We start from the raw sequence: 19,685 nt of genomic DNA, 5'->3' as shown, positions 1-19,685 counted from the left end.
AGCTAAAAGCCGACGTGCTTCAGGTAATGATACGAACACTGTTTCTCTTTCTGCTCATCCTGCCTCCAAGGTTTGCCCTACCTTTCAGCTAGAAAACACTAGCAAACTCTATCTCTCCCTTTTTCTCTCTGTATTTTCCCTCTCCCCTGTTTATCTCTCTCTCACACACACTCACACTCACACACACAGCCACTCTCAACTAAGATATCTCTACCCATCTTTGAAGCAGAGAGAGGTTGTTTCTTGTGAAATGTTTGCCAGAAGCAGAGCACATTTGGAAATGGGAGGCACTTTGAAACACAGTGTGACACTGTGAATCCTTCAACAGAAATGCTCACAGGCGTTTTGTCTCGTTCAGGAATCAGGTTCTGAAATCATTTGCTTTGTCAGCATCATTCTTTATTGTGAGGTTATTAAAATGTTTTAATACATTTTGTAAAATGTGGGTTTAGTGTAAATATTCTGGGTTTAAAGTTTAATGCAGTAATGATACCAGTAGATTATTTAGAGTCTGAAATGTCAATATATGCACGAGACAAAATAGTGCTAAATAGGTTCCCCGTGGCTTTTTGGATACAAAAAAAGCCAAATATAATTACCATAGCACCCCGTGTTTAGGTTAGTTTAGTTTCATCAAATTAGTCTGCATTGTGAAGAAAAAACGACTTCACAAGCCCCCCTACCATGCCCCCCCTCCCAGCATCCCAGCATACCACAACTTATCCCCCTACCACCACACCCCCCCACCCCCTACCATCCCACAACTTCTCCCCCTCCCCCCCTCTCCCTCTCTCCCTCTCTCTCTCTCTGTCTCTCTCTCTCTCTCTCTCTCTCTCTCTCACGACATGCACTCGCTGGTACATCTGTCTCCTCCTCCCAGCACGGCTGGCTAAGCAGGCGCCGCGCGACACTGGTGTGTCGCAGACTGTGGCAACCTAACCTTTCTCTGGCGTTCCAGCCATCGCTCTGAATTAGAGCGTGGACGACTGAGGTGGTGTGGAGGGGCTTCCCAGAGCGAGGGGGCATGCTGGCCGGGGCCAGGGCCCTGGTTCTCCTGGGTGGGGGGGGGCGGGCGATGCTGGAGGAGTCATCTGGCCACAAGCCTGTACATTAGAGGTGACACTTTAGCTCACAGGCTCTTTTTTTTCTTCCCCTCACGCTTTAATTTCCTGGCCTGCTGTGTGTGCGTTCCATATATACACCCTGGATGCTCGCGTGTGTGGTGTGCGTCGTCTTGTTTGTTCGCAATCGCCTGTTGTGAAGATCATTTTGTGAGGAAAAAGAACCGCCTCCGATTCCACAGTTCAGTCTTTGATGTTGGCTCCAGCTTCGTTAGGCCGGTACGTTTTGAAGAACTCAAATTCCTGTTTTAGATTGCTTCTTTTTTTGGGGGGGCGTCTCCCAAGTCAACAGTAGAACGTGTTCGTGTCGCCGTTCGGCCGTCAGACCTCAGCTTGGCACTCGGATGCGTTGAGACGTGCGGCTACGCTAACTCCGCCTGCGCGTCCTCCATCACCTCGGCTAACAGGAATGGATGGCTCAGGGAGCCTTCCCAGCATCCTCTCTGTCGGATGCTCCCTCGCCAGATGGCTCATCCAATCAACAGCCGGGGTCCGGGTCCCCGCGGCTCCGAGGTCAGAATCGATTATCCGTCGTCAACTGACAACCTGAGCAAACCTGTCAGGCCCGTCTTGGAAGCGCGAGCCGACGTAGCCGAGGAGGGGGAGCCGTCTGAAACCAGGAAGAAAATCCTCTCAGCGAAACTTCTCGCCGGAGTTCCAGATGTAAGGCAGCATGCTGCACGCTGACCCAGAGGCAGATGTAAGGCAGCATGCTGCACGCTGACCCAGAGGCAGATGTAAGGCAGCATGCTGCACGCTGACCCAGAGGCAGATGTAAGGCAGCATGCTGCACGCTGACCCAGAGGCAGATGTAAGGAAGCATGCTGCACGCTGACCCAGAGGCAGATGTAAGGCAGCATGCTGCACGCTGACCCAGAGGCAGATGTAAGGCAGCATGCTGCACGCTGACCCAGAGGCAGATGTAAGGCAGCATGCTGCACGCTGACCCAGAGGCAGATGTAAGGCAGCATGCTGCACGCTGACCCAGAGGCAGATGTAAGGCAGCATGCTGCACGCTGACCCAGAGGCAGATGTAAGGCAGCATGCTGCACGCTGACCCAGAGGCAGATGTAAGGCAGCATGCTGCACGCTGACCCAGAGGCAGATGTAAGGCAGCATGCTGCACGCTGACCCAGAGGCAGATGTAAGGCAGCATGCTGCACGCTGACCCAGAGGCAGATGAATACGGTGCATGAGCGGTGAAGCTTCAAAAAACACAAACCAAATCATATCGAATCGAGTTTGTGGAGCCCCTTCTTACAGGCGGTGACAAAGGCGACTGCTGGATGGAAGTGAGGGAGCAAGCCACACATGCACACACACACACGCACGCACAGTGTCATTTCAGTAAGCTCCTCGTCTTGAACTCCCCAGCGGGTTAATTAAAGTGATTTTGTCTCTTGGCTCTGACCACAGCGTCGCGTCTCTCCTTATCAGTTCGTAGGAGAATACCACCCAAGGTTAACAGAACTCTGCGTTCTGTCCAAGTTCCTCTGTGATTGATTGGGCTGGAATTCCGATATGATTAATGATGGAGACCTTTCAGAAGAGAGGGGGGGCATCAGGTGGTGGCAGGACAGAGGAGGCAGGGAAAAGGGGGGAAAATATATATAATATATACTAATCTGAGTTGACTTGCCTTGTTAAATAAAGATCACATGAAAGGCTGTGAGGCGGCACAACATCAGTAGCAGCCCAAAGGCCCCTAGCACCTGAGAACCTCCCTTACCGCATCTCCAGTCTGCGGCCACGTGGGTCGTGGACTCGAGCGCTCCGCTTGTCCTCAGCCGAGCCGCGCTAAAAGAAACGTTTGAAAGAAGCGTTGTCCGTCCCCCGGGAAGAAAAAGCCCCCCATGGGGTGTACTGCGTGTGTCCTCCTCCGTGGAGATGAGACGATCACGCGTTCCTGTTAAAGACGAGTTGAAGGCGAGGGGAGCGGGGGAGGGCGAGCGGGGGGGGGCGAGCGGGGGGGGGCGAGCGGGGGGTGGGCGAGCGGGGGGTGGGCGAGCGGGGGAGGGCGAGCGGGGGGGGGCGAGCGGGGGAGGGCGAGCGGGGGAGGGCGAGTGTCTCAGATCGTCCTGTCCTCCTTCTTTCCCTCACTCAAAGCGAGGAGTCTCTCATCACACCATGAGGTGCCTGTTTGTCACGTTGTCGACTCGTCACGCCGGCTCTGTGGGCTCTTTGTACGCTCCCAAGCGGGTTTTTTTGGCCGAAAGTTTTGTTTGGGCCGCGGTATGACACGGGGAGGATCCGACTTCAGCAAGCTGTCATAAAACTAAACCCACCTTCTCTTCTAAGTCTCTCTCTCTCTCTCTCTCTCTCTCTCTCTCTCTCTCTCTCTCTCTCTTGCTCGCTTTCTCTCTCTCTCTCTCTCTCTCTCTCTCTCTCTCTCTCTATGTCTGTCTGCCTTACTCAGTTTTTCACACACATGCACACAAGTCTCTCTCTCTCTGTGTCTGTCTCTCTCTCTCTCTCTATCTGTGTATGTCTCTCTCTCTCTCTATCTGTGTCTGTATCTCTCTCTCTCTCTCTATGTCTGTACTCAGTTTTTCACACACATGCACACATGCAGTACACACACACACTCTGACCATCTGGCTGGCTGTGTGTCCTGTGAGGCCTGTGGGTGGTGACCCCAGAGAGGTCTGTCCCTGGTGTATCTCCCAGGTGTTTGTTCTCTCTTTCAGACTTTCTCTCTCCCTCTTTCTCTGAGTGTGTCTGTGTCTGTATATATTCCTCTCTATTCACCCTACCATCCCCTGGCGTTCTAGGGACCAATCAGATTTCAGACCTCGTGACTGTGACTGTGAGTGCGACGAGTGTATGTGTTGGGGTGTGTGTGTGTTTGGGAGTAGCGAGAGGCACCTAGAGATGGTGTGTGTTGGGGTGTGTGTGTGTTTGGGAGTAGCGAGATGCACTCTGAGACGGTGTGTGTTGGGGTGTGTGTGTGTTTGGGAGTAGCGAGATGCACTCTGAGACGGTAACACTCCTTAACCCAACTGGATCCCACGCACACACACAGACACACACTGTAAAAACAAACAGAAGAAAACCCACCTGACACGCTGCTGTTGAGCCGTGAGGTGGGAGAGGGCTGTTGGACCGAGACTTGTATCTAGCGAGGGCAAACAGGTCGTGACCTCCAAGTCCTCCTGCATGTTTTTATATCCATCTTCCCAAAATACTGAAGTGTGAAACTCCAGCACTATCAGTGGTGCAACATTGAGCCCCTGCAGAGAAACAGGAGAGAAGGAGAGAGACAGAGAGAGAGGGGGGAGAGAGAGAGTAGAGTGAGGTGAGTGAGGAGAGAGTAAGGAGAGAGAGGGGGGGAGAGAGAGAGGAGAGTGAGGTGAGTGAGGAGAGAGTAAGGAGAGAGAGGGGGGGGAGAGAGGGGGCGAGGAGAGAAATAGAGAGTGAGGGAAGTAGGCAGAGAGAGTGAGAAAGGGAGTACGAGTGAAAAAATGTGAAAAAATTGAGATAGCGAAAGATTGGGGGGGGGGGAGAGAAAGTGAGAAACGGAGAGAAGGAGAGAAACTGAGAGGAGAGAAAAAATCAATGCGGGGAAACTAAACTGGACAAGGTCTGCCTTTCCATCTCTTTTTGCCTGTCTTCTCTTTCCTTGAGCGGGATGAGAAGTGGCTGTGTCCTTCTGTGTGTGTTCCCTTGCTTACCCAGGATCATTCTGTCACAGGGAGTCACTGAGTCTCCTCTCCAGCTCTCAGCTCCTCTCAGCTCCTGGCACATTACTGATCGCTGTGTGAAGAGACTGTTGATCTACGGCCCCCATTCTATCCCCTCACCCCCTACCCTTTACCCACCCTCCCTCGACCGCCCCACCCTCTACCCTCTACCCCCACTCTCTAACCCCTGTATTCCCAGCCCTCTACCACCCTACCCTTATCTCCACCCACCCACTCTTTAGCCCCCCCCCAACACTCCCACACACTTTTACAAAAATAAACACAAGGCACATGCACACGACACACACACACACACACACGCATCCTTCTCTGTGAGTTATGCTTATTCCGACATTTGTTGCCAACAATGGGAGCGTTAGCTTCGCTCGTGGTGAAATGATGTAGCACTAAACGGCTCAGGGCTCTTCGTTTTCTCTCTGCCTCCCTCTCTCTGCCTCCCTCTCTCTGCCTCCCTCTCTCTGCCTCCCTCTCTCTGCCTCCCTCTCTCTGCCTCCCTCTCTCTGCCTTCCTCTCTCTGCCTCCTTTCTTCCTCTCTCCTTTTTTCCTCTCTCCTTTCTTCCGCTCTCTCATCCTCTCGCATTCTGTATTTCAATTTCTCACTCTCACACATTACTCTCTGTCTCAGACTGAACAGAGTTTCGGAGCCCCCCACCACCCCCTCCCCACCCCCCCACCATATCCTTTCAGAGTGTCATGTGTGTTTGAGAGACGAGTCCTACACAGGCCAGAGTTCAGAGGTCAAACCCAGCTATATTCAAGTGGTTCTCCACTTCTCTCCCTGTCATTCCATCAGGGGGGGGGGTGGGTGACAAGCCCTCCCAAACCCTGCACAGGCGTCCTGTGACCTGCGCACGCGTTCGTTTCAGGAAGCAGCACCTTCCCACAACCCCCTGCCTTCCTGTGACAGTCACGGCCCAAACATTCGGAGTCGGGCACTATGTAGCATTGTTGTCCTTCCATCAGCGGCCAATTAGTCAGAAGGCTCCCTGAAAGAGCCCCTTTCTCCATAATGACAGCTCTCCACCAGCCTCCCCAGGAGGCAGCTTCAGGGAGGGTGTGTGTGTGTGGGGGGGGGTAACGGATGGAGAGTGCTCCCTGGACCTCCCTGGAAGACCGGGGTACATTTGATCCTTTGTGAATGTGTCTTTGTTGTCAGGCTGTACTTTGCCCATTCAAACGACCCAGCAGGAAGGAGGAGGAAAGGGGGGGGGGGCTTTTGGCTTGGGCTTTCGTCTCCACAGGTGCTTTAGATCCCAGTTTATCTCTGGGTAACACGACTGTGCCTTAAGTGAGGGAGGGGGGGGGGGGTTGTGTGTGTGTGTGTGTGTGTGTGTGAGCGTGTGTGTGTGTTTCTTAACATAAATGTAGAGGTTTCCTGTGCGTTTTCTTGTGGGTCCAATGTCATTATGCCAGACTGCAGAGGGGGGAGGGGCGGAACACTGGAACAGCACTTCGCTGGTTCAGATGTGACTCACCAGTGAGTCACCCAGCCCCCATCACACCCAGAGTGCTATCTTTCTCTCCTCCTGTCAACGACCTCCTCGCCTGCCCTCTGTTTCCCTCCCCTCTGTTCTCCTCCTCTTCTCGCTCTTCTCCTGTGTGTGTGTGTGGGGGGGGGGGGGGGGTGCTATGAAATTCAGATGAAATATTCAGATGCAGATTCATCTCTGATGCGGTCCAGGGCTTTCTTCTGACTCCTTCTGACTCGGACTCCTCTAACAGTCCCTTAGTTGCTGTGCCTTAAATAGCGAGTTCTGTCCAAACTTATACAGGCTTATATAAAGGCACTAAGACTAACATTGTCAGGGAGAAGGGAGCTTTCACCCGAAACTGAACAGGGACAGCGACAGCCTTGGTTCTTAGATGGACGGTTCCCTCTCCTGATGGCGGAGCGGACCGGGGAGAACTGATGCAACAGCAGGGTGTTCTTCAGAAACAAATATGCTCCGGCTATTGGAAGTGTCTGACTCGAGATATGAAGGGTTTACCTCGAGTCAGACATGTAGAGTGTGACAGGATCCAGACATGTAGAGTGTGACAGGATCCAGACATGTAGAGTGTGACAGGATCCAGACATGTAGAGTGTGACAGGATCCAGACATGTAGAGTGTGACAGGATCCAGACATGTAGAGTGTGACAGGATCCAGACATGTAGAGGCAGCGACATGCTAGGACTAATTCTTATGTGCAGGAATGTTATAGTCACTGTTGTAGTAGACCAGGTTACATATCAGTTCCTATTTCACCTACAATCTGTGATTCTTCCTCAAATATAAACGCTACATTTGACACAGGATGTCTAAATCACTTCTAGATTGAGATCTCACCGGGCGAAAACATGATTCCTCTCACTGAACTCCCTGCAGTGGCGGGGTGTAGCGGGGAGAATTACTTTTCCGAAATCCAATCCTCGTACATCGGGGTATGATGAATATGGAAACTGCACAGGAACCAGTTTTTTTGATTTCCTCCTCCTTCTCCTTCCCCCTCCATCCCAGAAAACCAGCTTCCTGTCGGAGGCCCAGTTTTCCGCCGCGTCACCTGAAACCCTGGACCCTCTCTTCAAATTCCACGAGACCATCGCTAAGGTAAGCTCGCGGCTAACTCTTTTCCCCGAAAATCCCCTGGCGACGGCGCTGAAAGAAATCGCGTCACAAGGGGCCGCCGCCAGATTGGCGGGAAAAGAGAAAACAAACACCAAGAGTGAAAAGCCTCCTAATTGGCAAGACGCGGGGATGTGTGGAGGTATGGGTTGCTGTAAAACCTTTTCATGCGGCGCCCAGCTATTTATTCTGCCGTGGCTCGACGCCTGAGCCCTGCCTCAGAGCTGGCAGGGCTCTAGCAGCTAACGTTGATATACAGGTTTGCCTCCTACGTACAGCCCAGCCCCTCCATTCTCATGCAAAGAAGATGGCGAGCTTAAGTGTGAGTTGTGTGTGTTTGTCTCTCTCCCCCCCCCCCCCCCTCCTCCCTCACCGTGGTGATGAAAGACGTGTTGGTCTCGCGGTAGCGTGCTGCGGTGATGTGCTGGCTCATGTGTCGAAGGGGCCCTGAGCTGGAAGGCACACTCTGGCGACAGTGTTTGATGCGCTCGGGGTGTGCGCAGAGTCATGGTCGAATGGAAGCCGCGCTTGTGTGCGAGAAAGAGGGGTTGGGTGGGGGGTGGGGGGGGGGTGTATGCGTGAGGAAGAGTTTTGGTGCGGGTGCGTGTTTGCGTGTTTGCGTGCGTGCGTGTGTGAGGGAGAGAGGTTTGGTGTGTGTGTGTGTGTGTGGATGTGTGCGTTTGCGTGGGCTTTCGAGTGCGTGCGCACGTGCGTTCAAAGGGCCTGGGTGTTGCTCGGACGCCATGCTTGCTTTACTGAACGCCGACGGTCCCTCCAGCTCGACTGGCGTTCAGACACTGATTGCCAAGCTAAACTCTGACGCTCGACAGCTCAGTTTTCTCTCCACCTGCTCTTTGTCAGAGGACGGCACCTGGAGACAGAATACCAAAACAAAAAGCTCCCAAACATACAAAGGCAAACCACAAAGCTTTCAGGCACATTCTTCTGTTCATTGTGTGTGTGTGTGTGTGTGTGTGCCTGTGTGTGTGTGTGTGTCTGTGTGTGTGTGTGTGTGTGTGTGTGTGTGCCTGTGTGTGTGCCTGTGTGTGTGTGTGTGTGCCTGTGTGTGTGTGCCTGTGTGTGTGTGCCTGTGTGTGTGTGTGTGTGTCTCAGCCAAAGCAAGGCCAGTGACATGACAGCCGAGGGAAATATGGCCCATCGTTAAGACCTCTCCCTCATCACATCCTTGGAGATAATGTGAGGTGCCAGGAATAATTTGTGTGGAATAGTTAAGGAGAGCGGAGCAGAGCAGAAGAGGGGGAGTCGAGGAGAGGAAACGAGAGGAGGAAGGAAAAGAGGAAAGCAAAGGGAGAGGACGGCACAGGAGAGCAGATGAGAGCAGAACAGAGGAGAGTAAAGCGGAGCAAAGAAGAGATCATCAGGAGGAGAGCAGAGAGGGGAGGAGAGAGGGGAGGAGTCGAAAGCGGAGCAGGGCATAGAATGGCCCGGAACACAAGTGAGCCGGGGGGGGCAGCACAATGGGCTGGGATGAGGAAGAACAGGGAGCAAATGAACAGAGACAGGAGATGTTGTTCCTCTGACGGTTAAATATTCAGCCGGCGCGGTGGGCTGGCGTTGAACTCCGGAGTGAATTGGTCTTCAGGATCAGTTGAGTTCACCGGGGTTTGATTGCGAGAGCTGTCGGCAGCGATTTTGAATTCCGAGGACACACCCGGCGATGTCAAAATATCCCTTTCTTTTTTTTTCCGTGGCGGGGTGGTAGGGAATCTAGACTGCATAACAAAGAGAGAGACTTCACTGGAAGGCAAGCACACATGCTGAGAGAGACACACAAACCTGCACACGCACAGGAGTCACACGCACTCACCTCCACACACACACACACACACACACACACACACCCATCCTTAACACAACTCCACCACACAGATGCACTGGAATACCAGGACAGTCTCGTGAGGGAAAACATTTCTCTCTCTCTCTCTCTCTCTCCTCTCTCTCTCTCTCTCTCTCTCTCTCTCCTCTCTCTCTCTCTCTCTCTCTCTCTCTCTCTCTCTCTCTCTCTCTCTCTCTCTCTCTCTCTCACTCACTCTACATTTCTGTCTTTCTCTCTCTCTCTCTCTCTCTCTCTCTCTCTCTCTCTCTCTCTCTCTCTCTCTCTCTCTCTCTCTCTTCCATACACACACCGAACGCCCAACAGTAATGTCAGGAAGACTTTGAAGAGAGAGGGAAGAGGAGGGCAGGGTGCTATCAGGGAGAGCTCCAGATCTCAGGGGATGACAGCGTGTGTGTGATTCACAGCTGGCACATCCTCACAGCCACGCTGAATCAAACCCGACATCACTCTCAAACTCCACGCAAACTAGCAAGCTGGGTTCTCTAACACAGAGACCACACTCCCATTTGTTTCTTATCCATGCCTGGAGGAACGTGTGTGTGTGTGCGTGTGCGTGTGTGTGTGTGTGCATATACGCGAGTGTTCGTGCCTGTGTGTGTGTGTACTTTGTTGCATGTGACCAAGCGGTGATGCATACCCAAGTCGTCTGTATACTATATACTAATTCCTGACTAGTTCAAGGTCTCAAGCCTATAACATGTGTTCTTCATCTGAGTCACCATCGGTAGATATAGAATGCTTTAGTCCAGCCTCCCTCAGACAAGATTGAAGGCTATATTTCACACAATGATGCTTCTTCTAGTTCAAAGTACTTTATTTGTCATTGTCACAAAAACAACATAGGTGCAGGATAGAGGATTCTAGCTCCCAATGACTCAAAAACATACATTATATTTCACATTACTGTACCTTGAATCAATATCAATGGGAGAAAATGTAAGAATACAATGTTTAATGGACGGACCATTCATACTTTCTTCCTAACGATTCTTTTCAGAAGTGTGTCACATGTGCTTTAGTATTATTGTACCAAAGGACTGGCATGTGTACAGCCTGGCCACAAAGGAGAACATCATAGAGTTAGTGTTTCTCCATTATACAAAACCCATTTAAATATATCCCACTCATATAGCACACTCTCATGCACAGCATGTGTTATTCCTCTGGAAAACCTCTCAGATTGTTGAGTAGTGCGCTCAGTCATTCTGGGGACATTGTTGTGCCATTTAGGTGAATTAGTTCAATGCAATGTGATTCCGGGGAGGAAAGTGTTGTGTATTTGACATGCATTAGTTCAATGCCATGAATGTCTGGGGACATTTGTGTATTCGATTAGTTGCATTAGTCAAATGCACTGGGGCAAACAAAGGGGTTCGTTTAAGCACTCCAGACATCCATGTTTCGTGTGACAGAAAGGTTTTTCATTACGATCACTTATGAAAAGCAGGAAACTTCAGACGAGACGTTTATTTTGTCGTAATAAAGCAATGTGGGACAATTTACAAGCAATCCTACAGTTAGTATCTGACAGTTCCATTAGATTTTTTTATTATTAATATCGGTTACAGGCTGACAGCTACAACGCAACAGTCACTTTCACTCGTGAGTCTGCCTGGAAGCCCCCCCACCCCCACCCCACTCCCCACCCCCACCCACTCCACTCCACACCCCACTCCCCACCCCCACCCCCACCCCACTCCCCACCCCCCACCCCACCCCACTCCCCACCCCACCCCACTCCCCACCCCCACCCCACTCCCCACCCCACCCCACCCCACTCCCCACCCCCACCCCACTCCCCACCCCACTCCCCACCCCACTCCCCACCCCCACCCCACTCCCCACCCCACTCCCCACCCCCACCCACTCCCCACCCCACCCCACTCCCCACCCCCACCCCACCCCCACCCCACTCCCCACCCCCACCCCACTCCACCCTCGTCTCCAAGGACCAGTCTGGCATTGTAAGGCCAGTTGCCGTGGGAGCTCCACCATCCCTCTCCTCATTTGTCATGTGTGGTTTTGTCCACAGTTAGGGAAATGGGGGGGGGGGGGGACTTTGGGATGGGGACACGTCCACTGGGCTGAGGGTAAAGGGGGGAGAGAGAGGACAGGGGAGGAGGAGGTGGGGAGAGAGAGGACAGGGGAGGAGGAGGTGGAGGGGGAGACAGTACTGGAGGAGGAGGAAAGAGGAGGAGGGGAGACAGTACTGGAGGAGGAGGAGGAGGGGAGACAGTACTGGAGGAGGAGGATGGGAAGACAGTACTGGAGGAGGAGGAGGAGGGGAGACAGTACTGGAGGAGGAGGAGGAGGAGACAGGGGGTGGCCAGGCTCCTTGCCGTGGCTCCTTCTTGAAGCACGCTGTGCTCGGTCCCGCTCCCCTCATGCTGGCACCACAGCCTGGCATCGATCACACGGGCTCCCAGACCTGGTACACTCCATCACCCAGACCAGCTGGTCCCCCTGGTCCTGCTCACTCTGCACACTCACAGTACTCTGGGCCCTACACACACCCAGCCTAACTCCCCCCTGAACACTAACCCTACACACACCCAGCCTAACTCCCCCCCTGAACACTAACCCTACACACACCCAGCCTAACTCCCCCCTGAACACTAACCCTACACACACCCAGCCTAACTCCCCCCTGAACACTAACCCTACACACACCCAGCCTAACTCCCCCCTGAACACTAACCCTACACACACCCAGCCTAACTCCCCCTGAACACTAACCCTACACACACCCAGCCTAACTCCCCCCTGATCACTAACCCTACACACACCCAGCCTAACTCCCCCCCTGAACACTAACCCTACACACACCCAGCCTAACTCCCCCCTGAACACTAACCCTACACACACCCAGCCTAACTCCCCCCTGAACACTAACCCTACACACACCCAGCCTAACTCCCCCCTGATCACTAACCCTACACACACCCAGCCTAACTCCCCCCTGAACACTAACCCTACACACACCCAGCCTAACTCCCCCCTGAACACTAACCCTACACACACCAGCCTAACTCCCCCCCTGAACACTAACCCTACACACACACCCAGCCTAACTCCCCCTGATCACTAACCCTACACACACCCAGCCTAACTCCCCCCTGAACACTAACCCTACACACACCCAGCCTAACTCCCCCCTGAACACTAACCCTACACACACCCAGCCTAACTCCCCCCCTGAACACTAACCCTACACACACCCAGCCTAACTCCCCCCTGAACACTAACCCTACACACACCCAGCCTAACTCCCCCTGAACACTAACCCTACACACTAAGGGGTCACCCTTCACGAGTTTGGGAGGCTGCATGAGGTATCGTCTTGTGCTGGGCACCCAGGCTGCGCCTGAGCTAGCTGGATATTAAGATGAAAGAGACAGAGAGAGAGGGGAGGGGGCGGGGTAGGGTGGGTGGGTGGGTGGGTGGGGGGAGACGGAGGGAGGCAGAGAGGGAGAGAGAGAGAGACGCATGAGAGAACACGTGGGAATGTGGAGTGATGGAGACAAACTGTCATGCATCCACTCACTCATGGAACCTCCAGCTGATGATGACGGAGGAGAGGGGGGAGGGAGGGGGGGGGGAAGGAGGGAGGGAGGGAGGGGGGGGGGGGGGGGGGGGGAGGGAGGGAGGGAGGGGAGGGAGGGAGGGAGGGAGAGGGGGGGGAGAGGATGTGCAAAGAGGATAAGAAAACAGGAGAGGAGGGGAAGGAAAGTGAGATGAGAGCCTATTTAATGTTACCAGCGTCAACACAAACAGGACAGCACACCAGAGAGCCTCTCTCGCGGTGGTAATGCATAGTTTAAACCAATCCGACGCTCTCATCTCCCATCTCTTCAAATGTGCACTGCTATGTCCTGGGTTCAGCGTCGGGCCTGGAGACTTGATTTAGGATTCAGTCAGGGGATGTGTGTGCAATGCAGTGTGGTTGGTCGTCAAACAGAGTGACGAGAGAGAGAGAGGGAGAGAGAGAGGGAGGGGAGAGAGAGTGGGAGAGAGAGACAGAGAGAGAGAGAGGGGGAGAGAGGGAGGGAGAGAGAGTGGGAGAGAGAGACAGAGAGAGAGAGAGGGGGGAGGAGAGGGGGGAGAGAGAGAAGGCAGAGTGAGTAACAGTGGGTGGCCTGAAGTCAACACCAACAAGTCCATGTCGATGACAGATTGACGGCATCTTCTAGAAGGCCACACCTGTACATCTCTATCCTTCTTTTCCTCCTTCGAGTGCAACCTCTCCCTATTTGTTTCCGTTCTGCCTTTCGTTGGAAAAACTGAAATGTCCTTTTAAGTCAAGACCGCACGCAGTCGTTTTATTACAGCAGTCACTCAAGACAAGAAGAAAAGTGCTCTGAGTTTGGAGCGCTGAGAAAATGTCGGTGACATTTGGTGAAATCATTTTAAAGGGGGTTAAGTTAGCTTGTTTTAGGTAGGGTTAAGTTACGTTATGTTAGGCTACATCAAGTTAGGGTTAAGTTTATTAGCGTTGAGTTAGTTTACCTCAGGTTAGGTTCGTAGGTTATTCTAAGCAATGTTGTTACATGAAATATATGAGAAACATTTCACAGAAACCATTTCACTAACACCTAGTTTACCATGGAGATTCCTCACCCTCTTATCGCAACGGGTGTGAACAGGAGTTTTCATTTGTATCAAACCTTATCTCCTGTCGAAGACACCGGTTATCAGGTTCAAATGTGTGTTGTACCACCTAAAGGCTAGAAGATAAGAACCCCCCACTTTGGCTCTATCACCTCCACAGTGCTTACCTGGAGGGCTTCCTCGCAATCAAACATGTTCGCACACCCAACAGCCGGCGCGGGCGCCAAACACGGGTCGATAGCTAACCGCAAACACCGGCCCTGAAGGTCAAAGCACTGTATGGATGGAAGTGTGTTTACGGTGCGGTGCGTGAGGGTATACTGGATCCACGCGCTCGCAAACGTGAGATCCTATCATCTTCAAAAGCTTGGACTCCTTCACCTGAACACATCCCTCTAAGCCTGGGGGGGCTGAGAGGGAGCGCTCGGTGGATTTCCTGGCCCTGCTGCTTGCGTGCTTGGCAGGCAGGCAGGTGCAGTCAGTGGTGACCCGCACCCTGTCTCCCCCCCACTAATAGAAAGTGACGATTAATATTCGTCTAGGGTTCCTCAGTCAGACCGGCTTCTGTAATTGTCCATTTATTGGTTTCTTTGTCGTCAGGGCTGTCATTTTTACTCTACTCTCTCTCTCTCTCTCTCTCTCTCTCTCTCTCTCTCTCTCTCTCTCTCTCTCTCTCTCTCTCTCTCTCTCTCTCTCTCTCTCTCTCTCTCTCTCTCTCTCTCTCTCTGTCTCTCTGTCTAACGTTCTCTCTCTCTCTCTTCACGCTCTCCCTCTCTCACCCACTTTTCTCTCTTCCTCTGTCTCTCTCTATCTCTCTCTCTCTCTCTCTCTCCCTTCTTTCTGTCTCTCTCTCCCTCCACCTCTCACTCACACTCTCTCTTTATCTCTTTCTCTCTCTGTCAGGTCTGCCACGTGTAACTCTCCAAGATGTTCATTAAACAAGCCTCACCATAGTAAACTGGGCTGTTGATATATTCTCCTCTGTCTGGCACGTTCCTCCATGTTCCACGTCTCTGCCCTCTCTTTTGTCCTGCTCCTCCGCGAGGACTTTGTCACAAAAGAACATCGTTCAGTCTGGGCTTTTCCACTCGATGACTGAACATTCCCGAAAACGTGGCGACGTTTGAAAATGGCACGCCCTGTCACAAGTGGCCTTAGGACGGAGGCCACGCCCTGTCACAAGTGGCCTTAGGACGGAGGCCATGCTCTGTCACAAGTGGCAGACATTGCAGAAATTCGACATATCCGCTCACGTCCAAGAAAACGGCAGAAGCTGCGGTTCCTCTCGTAGGAACGCAGGTGGATCTTCTGGGCTCTCGTGCTCTCGTCCATTAGATGATAGGGACAAGGAGACTGACGAAGGACATTAGGGACAGAATTGGGACTCAGCCTCTGTCGTAGTGCAATACTCCCCTAGGCTATGTGTCTTGGAAGTGGCTAAGAAAAAAGTGTGTGTTCGTGTCAGCCAATCATACCCTTAGTTTAAACGGGCCAGTTTATAGCAGCCTAATACACAACATGACGAGTTGTCAGGGAGTAATTTCTCTCTGACATACTGAGCTGAGGGTGTGTGTGTGTGTGCATGCGCTGTGGTTCGGGGGGATGGGAGGGGGGTTCTGATGACAGTCTCTCTCCCTGACGCCCTCTTTCATCACCTGGGTAACGGGACTGACGGGCGCCGGGATGAGACTTGACGCGGGCGCCGTCGGCTTGACGGCCGTCGTCATGGAAGCGGGGTAATTTGACGGCGAGCGGCGTGCGTCTGGAGGGATGTGGAGGGATATCTCTGTTCCGTGAACCGGACCCACCGCTGCCTGGCCTGGCTCAGCTGGCTCGGCCCGGCCCGGCGCACCCAGCCTCATCCATCACTGTCCAGGACCCCATCTCCTGGACCCGTGGTCTGGAACGTCAGGGTGCCCTGACAACATCACGGAGAGATCTGCGAGCGCTCTGGTTCTGCTTCTGAGGGATCTGGTGCTGTCTGTCCTGGGCGTCTAGACCACGTCTGTCTGGGTCTGGGTACTTTCCTGCATCCTCAGTCTACACATTCAGACGGGTCAGGATGGTCGGAATTCCTCTGGATCCGTGTGAGTGGCCTCAGGGCCGGATGTTTGGTTGTCAGGTTTGTTTGTCGTCCGTAGTATATTTGTTTCCCTGTCTTCATATCTGGGGTTCAGCCTCTGCTTCTGGCCTCTGCTTCTGGCCTCTGCTTCTGGCCTCTGATTCTTTACACTGGCGCACGTCTTTTGATGCTGTTTTGTTCTTGTTAATTATTGTTCAGGATCAAGCCTCAGGGCGCCTCGATGCAGAGACATAGCTCCTCTCTATGTCGCCTAGTAACACCTCCAATTACTCTCTCTCTCTCTCTTTTTCTCTCCCGCTCTCTCTCTCTTTCCCTCAGCAAGAGACCCTCCAGTGTTTTCTGTCCCACAAAAGCCAATTAAGAGAGCCTGAGTTGCATTTATAATGAGATGAAATGGCACTTTAATTGAAATTGTTCAAAGATATATGCAGACTTAAACCCTCATCATGAGTTCAACCTCTCCCTCTGCTCCACGGGGCATGTTTGTGGAGTGTGTGGTGTGACCATGGCATGATATTAATAACCCCTTCTGTGATAAAACATTGTTGTACCATAGCACATCTCTCATAAAGACCCTGAACACAAACCAGCAGAGATTCTTCATTGTTTTGTTCTTTTTATAGTTTAGGATTTGACCTTATCAATATTTTGTTGTTACAAATGGCTCATATTAATTATGAATAACCTATCATGAATTCTAGTCATTCTATACACACTTAAATACAGTTAGATGTGTTATTAGGAAATATGATTGAGTCTGTGCCTCCAGCACAGACCCTGCTGGGAGTCTTTGTACTGAAGTTAAAGCTTAGTTGAGAAGGCACTCTTTTAGTCTACAGTGAATGACTAAGGATTTCATGGAGAGTTACATTGAACTCTCGCTAACTCCCCCCCCCCCCCCCCCAGCCCCAGAAAAATGCTGTCAGGTCCGGTATGAATCTCATAACAACTACAGTAGTCCTCCACAGGATAGGAACACACCAACTCTCATCAAACAACCTGCCAACTGTCATCCCGTCCCCTCCCCACTCCCCCCGTGGTCTTGTGGGAGTACGGCCGTCCTTTCCAGTGACCCACCCCCCCCCCCCTCCCTTCCGGAGCGAGCAAAGGGACTGTATGTTTTTTTTATGGTGGGCAAAAAGAGCAGTTTGATCCCTCCTGAAGAGAGGAGGCCTCCTCTGAGGAGACCAGGAGACAGGAGGAGCCCTCCTCTGAGGAGACCAGGAGACAGGAGGAGCCCTCCTCTGAGGAGACCAGGAGAGAGGAGGAGCCCTCCTCTGAGGAGACCAGGAGACAGGAGGAGCCCTCCTCTGAGGAGACCAGGAGACAGGAGGAGCCCTCCTCTGAGGAGACCAGGAGACAGGAGGAGCCCTCCTCTGAGGAGACCAGGAGGAGCCCTCCTCTGAGGAGACCAGGAGGAGCCCTCCTCTGAGGACACCAGGGAGAGAGGAGGAGCATGGCCCTGGCTGCGGCCCAGCCTTAACCTGCTGTCCAGCATTTAAAAGTGCGTCCTTCACCGTGAACCGTAGGAGAGCGTGCGCGTTCACGCGGTGGTGCATCACTTTGACTGGCGTGTGAGATCTCGTCGGAGGACACTTGCTTTGAAAGTGTTTAGAAGGATGAACGCAACCCCTCAGGGATATCAATACTTCACATTCCGCTTTTTGTTGACTTTTTACGTAAAACACCCACCCACACGCATTAAGACACATGCTCAAGAAGAAACCAGAGAATGTTTTTTCTCCTGGCCTTCACTTGTGTGACACATAATCACATTTCCCTCATATCATATTTAATGAACATATTAAAGGCGATCTCTCCCGGCTGTTGAAAGCACCCAGCGTTCCAGCCTTCTCTACCTCTCTCCTGATCTTCTCGTTTGGTGTGCAAACGCTCCGAAACCCGCTCTGATATTCGGCAGCACACCCCTCGCGTCAGCCCCAATCTGTCTGCTTTATGATGAGTGTGTTTGTCTTTTAACCCTTACACACACTCGAACGCACCATCTGCCGGGGTAATGAATTTACATTACAGATGCCAGACTCTGCCTACATTCAATCATCAAGGCGACATATCCCACACAGCGCAAGAGGAGAGAGCAGCCATGGATGTCTGATTGTTTAACAATAAAACGATGGCCTGAGAGACCCACACTTAAATAAAAAGGTCCTTCCGGTAAGTTCCGCTCAGTAAGCCTTTGTGGGGCCTTTGTAGATAAAAGGGCGCACGGGCAGACCACAAACTCAAACACACATTAATACTCTCGCACACGCCTGCCAGGACCTGAATCATGATGAGGGGCCTCGGGTGCAACGCACACATATGGCACACGCGCTCACGCACAGCACACATAAACCGGGCACACACACACACACACTCGAGGGACATTGAACTGTGGCTGACCTTGCACTTTGATTCCTCCTGTCTAGTTTATTCAGTCAGTCAGTATTAATAGTAATAGTAATAGTAGTGCACATTTATTTTGGACTATATTAACAATTGATTTAAACAGTTTTAGGGCCTGGTGCTGAATCAACCTAGTACACATGAGGAGAGGACATGAGGGAAGGAAGCTGTACACTATTGAAGCACGCCCCTCGGCCCTGTCTTGAAGCTCCATAGACACCTATTGTTATCTTCTCTCATTCCTGGCGTCATCTCAAGGCACTACCCAGTATGGCTTCCTCCACACATGGTACAAAGTCAGTCGTCAGATAAGTGTTTTTCTGAAAAGGACGGGAGTATGATTTGATGGTTCAAGACGGTGTTGTTGTTTGGATGTGGACCAGAATGCGGGGATGGGAGGGAATTCTTTTGCCAGCTCAGAAGCATCTGTTTGTTGTGAAAGTCTACAGTATAAGCTCTCAGACACACAAGTGTTAATCTCAGCTAAATGTTTGTACAGCACATATAACCGACTGGAATTCTTACTCATCTAATGCAGCTAAATGCATTTGCAGGTTTGTCCATAATACATGTTTGACTACTGCAAAATCTACATATATATATATAGATAAATAGATAGCGCACTTGGTTCTGTTAGAGGAAATGCAGGAGGAGTAAATCTCCCCAAGCTGTTTGTGGGGAGGCTTGCTGTCATGAGGAGCTGTACATGTGTATTCCACCATCTGTTCACCAGCTAACTCCTTTGACATGTGAGAAGATGTCTCCCAATCCTGGGCTATCCTCTCGGTGATTAACGGGCAACATTAGTAAATGTTTACATTGCGACGGTGCTTGACCAGCGAGTTGGCTCGATGTCGCTGGCATGGCAGAGAAGTGGCCCGGCCAGTGACTTTGGGGTTAATGACTTGGGGGTTACATATCCCACAGGACGAAGTGCTGCCTTTTTAAAAGTATTTTTACTGGCCGGAAATTCAATTACGGGAGCTGGTACAGTGGGTTCTTAGTGGCTTTAAACTGCATTCATTTTCTCTCTGCCAAGTTTATATCAGTTGCGGCTAGACCAGAGCCGTTAGCTATGCCCTCACATATATATGAAATAGTTTTAATTAGACATGGGTGCTGAGCGGGGGAAGCAGTGAACTGCAACCCCCATGATTCACCTGGCCAGAGGAGGCAAGGCGCCCGGGGCTCTCTCGCGAAAATGAGATGAGCAGCCGACCCATTTAGCTTTTGGGGATCGAATCGTCATCAGGCAGGTTGAGTCACACCTCCTTCTCGCAGCGAGAGAAACCGCCTGAGGAGGC

The 19,685-nt window shown here is 52.0% G+C and overlaps 2 protein-coding genes across 2 annotated transcripts in view; one reads left to right on the top strand and one right to left on the bottom strand.

Annotated features, from left to right (window-relative positions):
* nlgn1 (neuroligin 1) overlaps positions 1 to 15,619 on the bottom strand; it is a 27,825-nt gene extending 12,206 nt beyond the window's left edge. Inside the window, exons 1-2 of the mRNA XM_062450114.1 lie at positions 15,548 to 15,619; positions 15,146 to 15,245 (exon numbers count right to left, since the gene is read on the bottom strand). Coding sequence (XP_062306098.1) covers positions 15,146 to 15,245; positions 15,548 to 15,619 — 172 coding nt within the window. The remainder of the gene's footprint in view (positions 1 to 15,145; positions 15,246 to 15,547) is intronic.
* Positions 7,320 to 19,685, top strand: part of LOC134011229 (inactive N-acetylated-alpha-linked acidic dipeptidase-like protein 2) — a 26,902-nt gene continuing 14,536 nt past the window's right edge. The window contains exon 1 of the mRNA XM_062450759.1: positions 7,320 to 7,411. The gene's annotated coding sequence lies outside the window, so the exon portion shown is untranslated. The remainder of the gene's footprint in view (positions 7,412 to 19,685) is intronic.

This window comes from Osmerus eperlanus, chromosome 24, assembly GCF_963692335.1.
Source record: "Osmerus eperlanus chromosome 24, fOsmEpe2.1, whole genome shotgun sequence".
NCBI classification, from domain to species: Eukaryota; Metazoa; Chordata; class Actinopteri; order Osmeriformes; family Osmeridae; genus Osmerus; species Osmerus eperlanus.
This window is presented reverse-complemented; position numbering and strand designations above follow the sequence as displayed.